Below are 9,761 nucleotides of genomic sequence, written 5' to 3'. Positions count from 1 at the left end.
TCTCTCTCTCTCTCTCTCTCTCTCTCTCTCTCTCTCTCTCTCTCACACACACACACACACACACACACACACACACACACACACACACACACACAAACCATGAAAAGATATCTCCCATAGTCCTCTGACACACAGGGAAGATGGATTCTTGCTTCTCTCTATCATGTTAAAAAAAAAAATGGTGAGGAACGATTCCAACTTGTGACCCTTCTAAAATAGCAAAGCACTCAAAAGACTTTGCTACATGCTTCTCCCTATATACAGCTGTACACTGAACATCCAAAATGGCCGATTCATTATTGAGATGGGAAGAGAGGAAACAGGTGTTCTGCACATGACTAATGCTCGACAATCTGTATTTCAGGCACTTGATGATTTTGACATTCATCAGCAAACAGCAACTGAGGGCAAACCGATGAACAATACAACATTCATCCTTCTAGGATTTGGGAATCGTCTCGAACTGCAAATTATCCTCTTCGTGTTATTTTTAGCCATCTATATTTTGGCTGTTATGGGGAACCTCCTAATTGTTGTACTGGTGAAAGCAGATCAGAACCTCCACACCCCCATGTACTTCTTCCTGATGAATTTGTCCTGCTTGGAGACTGGCTACATTTCCACCATTTTACCCAGGATGCTGACCAGTTTCCTAACAGGTGACAGATCCATATCTGTTGGAGGTTGTATCACACAATGGTTTTTCTTTGGATTCTTTGCTGCCACTGAATGTTACCTCTTAGCCACGATGTCTTATGATCGTTATCTGGCAATCTGCAAGCCTTTACACTACCCGTGTCTTATGAATGGAAAGTTCTGCTTGCAATTGACTTCTGCATCTTGGATGAGTGGCTTACTGACTAACACCATTGTGACCTCTCTTATGGCACGGTTAACGTTTTGTGGACCCAATGAAATTGACCACTTCTTTTGTGATATATATCCTGTCTCAAACCTCTCCTGTAGCAATCCTCATTTCGTGAAGCTTGCTACCTTCATTCTCGGCCTCCTAGGAACTGTCCCTCCTTTTGTGTTAACATTGTCTTCCTATATCTGCATTATTCTCACCATCTTGAGAATTCAATGCAAAAGTGCACAGAAGAATACCTTTTCCACCTGCTCTTCACACCTCATTGTTGTGACCCTCTTTTATGGGTCGATATTCCTTGTCTACACTATTCCAGCAACACTGACCCTGAAAGAGGTACACAAAACCTTCTCCCTGGTATACACAGTCCTGACTCCCATGCTCAACCCCCTCATATACAGCTTGAGAAACCGAGAGGTGAAAGAAGCTCTTTATAGATGTACAAGGAAATTTAGCAACAGAGTAACTTAATTTTAGGATGTCTAGGCAGGTCCAATGATTTTTACAATGGTTGTATTTTCCAGAAATGATTGAACTTCTTTGTAGCGGAGACTATTTTATTTTTGTATGAATTAAGTCTGCATTCATTTATCATGTAAAAACACTAATTCCTGTAAAGTTGGGGAAATCCTGCCCATCTTTTCTGTTGATAGTTTTCATGTTAATATACTGTACATGAAAGCTGAATTGAATTGTCCTCAAGTATGACCTCATGTCATGAAGTCCACCTTTTTCTCCAATCCTGTAAGTAACATGTCTGCCCAAAAGTCACACCCATATTATCATAATGCCTTGTACTGAAGAAGTCTGAAGAAGTTAAAGTGTCATTCCCCCCCAATCCATAGCATTTCCATCACACTGTTTAAATATACAATTATATTCATGTAAAGAATTCACATGTTATCTCATGACTGGTTAACATACCTCAGTAATATAATTGCTACTAATATTTAATTGTTTTTATTCCATCAAATAAGGAACCACAGTTCGGCTTACAATGAACTAATAAACAATAAAATGTAAAATTGGAAAACTATATCATGGGCAACATAAAATTAGCCATCCGATTAAGACAGCCTTTCTCAACTTTTTTACCATTGAAAAACCCCTGAAACAGGCTTTGAGAAACCCCAGAAGTGGCATGATCATGCAGCATATAGTTGGGAAGCATAGCTGTGAACATAGCCACTCAAGGCCCCTTCCCTTCCTACTCCTTCCAGGCCCATCACTGGCCATTTTGGGAGGGGACTGGGTGGGTTGACATTACCATATTTGCTCATACCATCCAATAAACATCGAACAAATTCTTATATATATGAAAAATGAATTAACTCCCACCAATTCAGGAAACCCTTCCAGGGCTGTCAAGAAACTACAGGGTTTCACAAAGCCCTGGTTGAGAAATCCTGAATTATGGGATAGAGATGAGAAATGGGGCTTTTCCACATTGTTGTTTTACTTGTTAAGTTCCTGCTTCCTCAGGGTTTCTTTTCCTGTTCCACAGGTATTTTGTTCCCTTCCAACACTATGATTCTATGTGTTATGGATAGCAGGACCCCAGCCTATGGGTTGGCATGCTGTTATGAACAACCAGTGGCACTCATCAATAGTCTAGGCTTATGCCAAGCCAAGCAATATTAAAGTCTGCCACAACCAGACTCCATCTTTCCTGTCATATATTTGACAGAGCAGCTTCAATCCAAGACATGTCCAGCTCACCTCTCACTTACCCCCCTACCCAATTGTATTTGCTGAGCAAGGTGTCCAGTAGAGTTCTGTTTGCCTAAAAGCTTCCTGGGCAAGATTCTCAACCTCTCATTTATTATCTACTCTGTGTTTATCTGCCAAGGGAAATTACTTCCCAAACATCTAGACACGACTAGACAAGATGGGTTACCCATTAAACGCCTATCTTCTAACCAAGATGAGACATTTTCCTAATATCCTGTCCAATGGAACATTTCATCCTGTGTTCACCTGGTCTCAGGACCCATTCAGAACACCCTTCACACCTCTAGCTGGTTGTGTTGTCTCTCTGCCCCACTGCTCTTCAAGACCAGTAAATATACTTACAACCCTTTCCCCACTGTATTTTCCTCTCCCTTAGACTGCCAGTGTACTAGATATATTTTTGCTTATTACTTTTTTTTGTTTTCCTTACAATAAAGATTGTTAATATTTTACCTAACTATGTTGTCTGTCTAAAGGGAGTAATCACCTCATAAATACTGGCAAATCTGGAGAGCTGGGTTTGAATCCCCATTCCTCCTCCAAATGTATCTAGAGGGGAAACAGAGGCAGGATTGGGCAACTATAACACTTCTAGCACTTCCAAATGATATGTCACTTGGGTCTAGATTTAACTTGGTACCCCCCCCCCCACCTTCCCTGCAATGCATCTTGAGGCCCTGGCATAACAAAAGCTGGCCACTTTTTTAGAGTGGGTGCTTTTTTTGTCCCTTTCCGAGGTCTTCATTTATCCGCAGAATGCAGAAATTTAAAATCTGCTAGGAAGCTCCTCAAGGTAATTAGGAATACGTTCACCAAAGAATGTGCTTATGGGAGGGATGTGGGCCCCTTTACTTGTCTTCCCTTTCCTAACCTCAGGGTTTTCCCATTCGAGTAGTCCCCAAGAAAGCTCCACCTCATTCAACATTTCTGCTATCTGAAGGGATCAACAGTTAATAATGCAGTTCCCTCTGACTTTTGTTCTGTTATATATGTCTCCTTTGGCCAGGTGGTATGCCAGGTTAGATCTTAAGGTGGAGGTGCCCTCGTGTCAAAATGTAACAGTCTGCATTCCACCTTTTACCTGTTCATCCGTCAAACTTTTGCTTGCGGGGTTTTAAGTTAGATGGCGTGAGGTTTGTCGACTAAACCCAGCCCATGAGTTGTTCCTTTAAGTCAATGGTTCTCAACCTTCCTAATGCCTCAACCCTTTAATAGAGTTCCTCCTGTTGTGGTGACCCCCAACCATTAAATTATGCAAGTGTTCTTTCACAGAAATTAAACCAAAATTGACCAATGGCGTGAAGATCCATTGTTTATGATTGTATATAAATTGATTTTTTTCTGGGGTTTCTCAGTTAAGCTCCGCCTCTTGTCCCACCATGCTCATCTCACTCTTTTCTGCTGCTCTAGACAGGCTAATTCTCTACCTCAATCAACCATGACCCCTGTGAAAGGGTTGTTGGACCCCCAAAGGGGTCCCGACCCCCAAGTTGAGAACCACTGCTTTAGGTCATTTGGGGGGGGGAATTTGTGGTCAGAGATTGATCTAACAGCCACCACATCACCCATCATTGGAATATTTTAATTTTTGTTGGCTCTTCTATTTCCTCCAGCTGTGTTTATTGCTTAACCACTTTCCAAAATTTGCTGGTGTGACTGGTGATTCTCCTGGAAGAAGGTAAAACAGAAGTCACACTCAGGTCACATGCCTGGGTTTAGCTTTGAATTCTGACCAAGGCATTTCATGCCTTCTGGATGATAAACTTGTTGCCCTGTGATCCTTACTTCAGCATATGATCATTTCTAACAGTACACCCTTAAAAATCAAGTCCCAAACGGGTTATCCAAGATTCCATTGACAACAGAATTGTAAGTTCTTTCAAGGAGTACAGATAATACATTATGGCAGGAGAGAGCCATATAACTTTCCTGTTTAAGAACAGTTCTCATGTATAGTTATCACAATAATGGTTTTCCTATGGCAGAGATGGATAGTGCATGATCAAGGATCTAAGTCCACTGACTTCAATAATCATAGAATCATAGAATCATAGAGTTGGAAGGGGCCACACAGACCATCTAGCCCAACCCCCGGCTCTATGCAGGATCAGCCCAAAGCATCCTAAAGCATCCAAGAAAAGTGCGTATCCAACCTTTGCTTGAAGACTGCCAGTGAGAATGAAGTATCTTTTCAAAGAATACACTCCTACTATAAACATATGAACATACCAGAACTTCCTAGATTCTTCACATTTTCCTGTCAGTTGATTGAATTGTGAATCTGTCCACTTTTGACTTGTTGAAATAAATAATATCATGAGAATATCATGGGATTTTTTTTTTGCAGGATGTAATACACTTTATAATTTTCAGCTCAGTCCTAAAAAGAATTACACACTTCTAAATCCATCTACTCTATTAAAAATGGCACTGCGGGAATCAGAATATTACTGGATTATTTTAGCATAAGCAAACTAACCCCCTAGTCCATCTACTGAATTATTCCAGAATGTCTTCAGTTTTCTGAATCCAAGCATAAACATACTACATTCACTATTGTAATATGTCAAACTTTTATGTAGCAAACTTTTAAAAAATGAAAGGTATCTGATACGGTGAATTTTTGTCTAAAGGACTATAAGATTATTGGTGGGTAAGATTTGTTAGTGCCAACTAATCTCAATTGTACTTGTTAAATGGAAAAGTTAACTACTGAAGTAAGTATTAACATTTTTATTGGATAGTTGCCAGCTAAGTCCCTGAGGTTTGACGTTTCCTCCTTCTTCCCTTCCTTTTTCTATTCTCAAAGAAAACTTAAGATTTATTATCACTAGGCTTATGAATAAAGGAAGCCAAGCACCAGTAAATTTTCCTCCCTGTTTCCGAGATTATCAGTTTTGATTTGTTCCACTTTGTTTCTTCATGTGGACCTTAAGTGTGCAGAAAGGAACAGCAGTAAACCATCTGCTGTCATTTTGCTTCTGAATGAATGAAAGGTAAAGGACACCTGAAGAACTACTGTCTGAAGCAGAGACGGAAGCATAAAGAAGACAAATAGGAGAAACTTGTATCTTAGGAATGGGACAGGAATGGAACACATCCAAGATTTCATCTATATCCATTTTAGAGGTAAATACCCAGCTCCATTCATTGAACCAGATACAAGATGTTTGAATTTTTATTACAGTATAGTTTTCCTTTCTCTATATATTCCTCTGACCTACAGGTCTTGAGTAGCATCTTTCAGACCCATCTGGCAATGAGAAGGCAAGAATTCAAGATAGAGAGCATAACTGGTAGTGAGCAAATGGAGTGTGGGGAAAATCTGTGTCTAGAGATGTCATGCTGGAATCTGTGGGATGGATTCCATGCCTGCAGAATGTTTCTTGTTGAATATTGTGGGAGAGGAATTAACATTTTTAGAACTGAAAACTCATGCCACACAGATTCCCAGTTTTCACTGAGTGCAAGGGTGCAAGGAATGAAAAGGGATTCTAAAATCCACCATAGTTCTGTGATATTGTCTAATTCCCCCTCTCCCCATTCTCAGAAGCCGGAGAACAGGGAGCAGCTGGACATGATTCTAGATGAATTTTTCTTCTTCTCTCCTTGGTTCTGTAGCCAGTTTGGTGTAGTGGTTAGGAGTGTGGACTTCTAATCTGGCATGCCAGGTTCGATTCTGCACTCCTCCACATGCAACCAGCTGGGTGACCTTGGGCTCGGCACGGCACTGATAAAATTGTTCTGACCGAGCAGTGATATCAGGGCTCTCTCAGCCTCACCCACCCCACAGGGTGTTTGTTGTGGGGAGAGGAATGGGAAGGCGACTGTAAGCCGCTTTGAGCCTCCTTCGGGTAGGGAAAAGCGGCATATAAGAACCAACTCTTCTTCTTCTTCTTCTTCTTCTTCATGTACAGTGTCCCTTTTACTCATGTTTGTTTGCTTTGATCTTTATAAGATCTTCTAAAGCTGCTTTGTTTGAGTTGCCTTTTTTCTTATGTTTGCCAGCTGTGGCCTGTGGAGTTCCTGGACATTTCAGGCAGTGCTTACGGAAGGGGAAGGAATTGGGTAGTGATTAAACCTAGAAACTATGGTGTACCATAGAGGCTGCTATCTCAAGCTGCCATTTTGTCCTGGAGAACTGAAGTCAGGAGAACCAGTGTAGTGCGGTAGCTAAGAGCAGTAGCCTCTTACCTAGAGAGCCAGGTTTGATTCCCTACTCCATCTCCACATGCAGCCAGCTGGGTGAACTTGGTCTAGTCAAAGTCCTGTCAGAATAGTTGTCATAGAGCTGTTATGTCATTGCTTTCTCTGCCCCACTTACCTCACAGGGTGTCTGTTGTGGGGAGAGAAAAGAAAGACAATTGTAAGCCACTTTAAGACCCCTTCAAATCGTAAAAAGTGGGCTATAAGAATGGGAAGGCGATTGTAAGCCGCTTTGAGCCTCCTTCGGGTAGGGAAAAGTGGCATATAAGAACCAACTCTTCTTCTTCTTCATCCGCATTAGACATAAGATTAAATGAAAAGAATAGCCATACATAAAAATAGAATTCTTAAAAATAATAGGGTTGCCATCTTTGGGTTGGGAAATTCCTTGGGATCTTGGACCAGAGCGGGGAGAGGGATCTCGGCTGGAATATGGTATCATAGAGCCTATTCTCTGAAGCTGCATTTTTCCAGGATAACGGTCCTGTAGTGTGAAGATCAGGAGGGAAAAGTTTGACTCCGAGATGGCAGTTGGCAACTATAACACATAGCATTAAATATATATAATTATATATTGACTCATTATAATTTTATTTTCTGCTTGTGCCATATTATCCTAATCTGGATTATGTTAGATTCATAGTGGGGGGTTCAAGTATCATTTATTGAGTGGGGGGGGTGTTCTAGCTAAGTGGATTAGAATTCTAGGTCTGGATGGAACAGCGAGTAAGACAGTAGGCTGCAGAACAAATTTCTGGAAAGTGGTATGAGAAAAACTGTGGTACTCTGGGGAAGGAGAAGAGGGGGAGAAATACTATGGAAATTTTCACACAAGGCCTGGGATCAAAATGGACCATATGAAGGGTAGATTCACAGAATGAGAATATTGGCTGGACAGTGAACAAAGGATAGGGGAACTGGAGCAGCAACAGGAGGGAAACCCAACCCTTTCTCTGGATCTTTTTTAAAGCAGAGATTCAACCGCCAGATTCCAAACACCCACACTGAGACAAAAGCTGACATTTAGCCCTGAATTAACCCTCCAGATGTTTGCCCAGAGTTCTCTATGAAGTTGTTTGTGTGTATTTGGTTTAAAATAGTTGACTTTCTAAGTGGACAGAACCAGAGCACTGTTGTTAATAATAATAACAACACCATTGACCATATTAATAAATCTGATGATGATGATAATGATGATGATAATAATAATTAAAAAAACAGATAGAATGCCATAGATCTTTGGATATGGTGTAAATATTTAGCTCCATATAAAAATATGCTCCTAGTACACACAGTTCCTATGTATCTCTGCCCAACATGTGCCTCTTTCCACCCTCTATGTCTTTAATTATAAGGGAGGATTCAAATATGTGATTCTCTCCATTTGTTTTCTGCAGTGGTACAGCACACAGGAGGCTTTGCCACTTTTTCTTTCCTACCCAGAGCTTACATTTGTGCCCTGTACACGGTCCATATCAACAGCATGTATTAGTAGGAGGTAGGATTGCAAGCTCTGGGTTGGGCAGTTCCTGGGCATTTTTGGGGATGGAACATGAAGAAGGGGGATTTTGGCGAGGAGAGGGACTTCAATTGGGGTATCATGGCACAGAGCCTACCTTTGACTGTGGCCATCTTCTGCAGGTGGTAAAGCACACAGAAGGCCTTGCCATCTGCTCCTTCCTAAATGGACTTTACAGCTATACCCAGTCTATGGGTACCCAGACTACAGTCTACTCTGTACCCAGTCTATGTCAGCTTCAGTTAGGTGGAGTTTCAATGAGGCATCATGCCACCATAGACTGTGGCCACTTGCTACAGGTGAACTAACTTCTATCACCTCTGTCACCTGAAGCCACCACCCTTGGCAACACCAGAGAGAGGGAAGGAGGGAAACAGTGGTGTTCTATAATTGACTAATGGTATTCAAATACTTTTTCAGAATGATATTTACCAACAAACAGAGACTTTGGGAAATCAGTCAAGCACTATAACATTCATCCTTCTAGGATTTGGAAATCGTCTCGACCTGCGAATTATCCTCTTCATGTCATTTTTAGCCATCTATGTTTTGGCTCTTATGGCGAACCTCCTAATTATTGTACTAGTGAAAGCAGACCAGAACCTGCATACTCCTATGTATTTCTTCCTGGTGAACTTGTCCTGCTTGGAGGCATGCTACATTTCAACCATTTTACCTAGGATGCTGATCAGTTTTCTAACAGGTGACAGGACCATATCTGTTGGAGGCTGTATCACACAGTATTATTTCTTTGGTTTCTTTGCAGCCACTGAATGTTATCTTCTGGCCATGATGTCCTATGATCGTTATCTGGCAATCTGCAAACCTCTACACTACACGTCACTTATGACTGGGAAACTCTGCTTGCAATTAGCTTCTACATCTTGGATGAGTGGCCTAGTGACCAACACCATTCTGACCTCTCTTATGGTGCAGTTAACGTTTTGTGGACCCAATGAAATTGACCATTTCTTTTGTGACATATATCCCGTCTCAAACCTCTCCTGTAGCAATCCTTATTTTGTGAAGGTTGCAACTTTCATTCTTGGCCTTATGGGAACTGTTCCCCCTTTTATTTTAACTCTGGCTTCATATATCTGCATTATTCGCAACATCTTGAGGGCTCAGTCCAAAACTGCACAACAGAAGGCCTTCTCCACCTGCTCTTCCCACCTCATTGTTGTGACCCTCTTCTATGGGTCCATATTCCTTGTCTATCTTGTTCCTGAAGCAGTGACATTGAAGGAGCTACACAAGACTTTCTCTCTTCTATACACAGTTCTGACTCCCACTCTCAACCCACTCATATACAGCTTGAGAAACCGAGAGGTGAAGGAAGCTTTTTACAGATGTATTAGGAAATTTAGCAACAGAGTTTCTTAATTTCAGGATACTGCAATGAATGAATGACCATTGTCACCCAGAAATTACTTAACC

General features: G+C 41.3%; 2 protein-coding genes across 2 annotated transcripts; both read left to right on the top strand.

The window, feature by feature from the left end:
• The first annotated feature begins 304 nt into the window (after positions 1-304).
• On the top strand, positions 305-1,339 carry LOC143825500 (olfactory receptor 11A1-like). Its single transcript, XM_077313525.1, has one exon. It carries the CDS (start codon positions 305-307, stop codon positions 1,337-1,339), a length of 1,035 nt encoding a protein of 344 aa, XP_077169640.1.
• Positions 1,340-2,756: 1,417 nt separating this feature from the next.
• On the top strand, positions 2,757-9,707 carry LOC143825498 (olfactory receptor 11A1-like). Its single transcript, XM_077313524.1, has 4 exons — positions 2,757-2,927; positions 4,213-4,277; positions 4,429-4,468; positions 8,745-9,707. Exons 1-4 carry the CDS (start codon positions 2,757-2,759, stop codon positions 9,705-9,707), a joined length of 1,239 nt encoding a protein of 412 aa, XP_077169639.1.
• The last annotated feature ends 54 nt before the right edge of the window (positions 9,708-9,761 follow it).

Source organism: Paroedura picta, chromosome 16, assembly GCF_049243985.1.
Source record: "Paroedura picta isolate Pp20150507F chromosome 16, Ppicta_v3.0, whole genome shotgun sequence".
Classification (NCBI taxonomy): Eukaryota; Metazoa; Chordata; class Lepidosauria; order Squamata; family Gekkonidae; genus Paroedura; species Paroedura picta.
The sequence above is the reverse complement of the archived record's forward strand: the minus strand, read 5'-3'. Positions and strand labels throughout refer to the sequence as shown.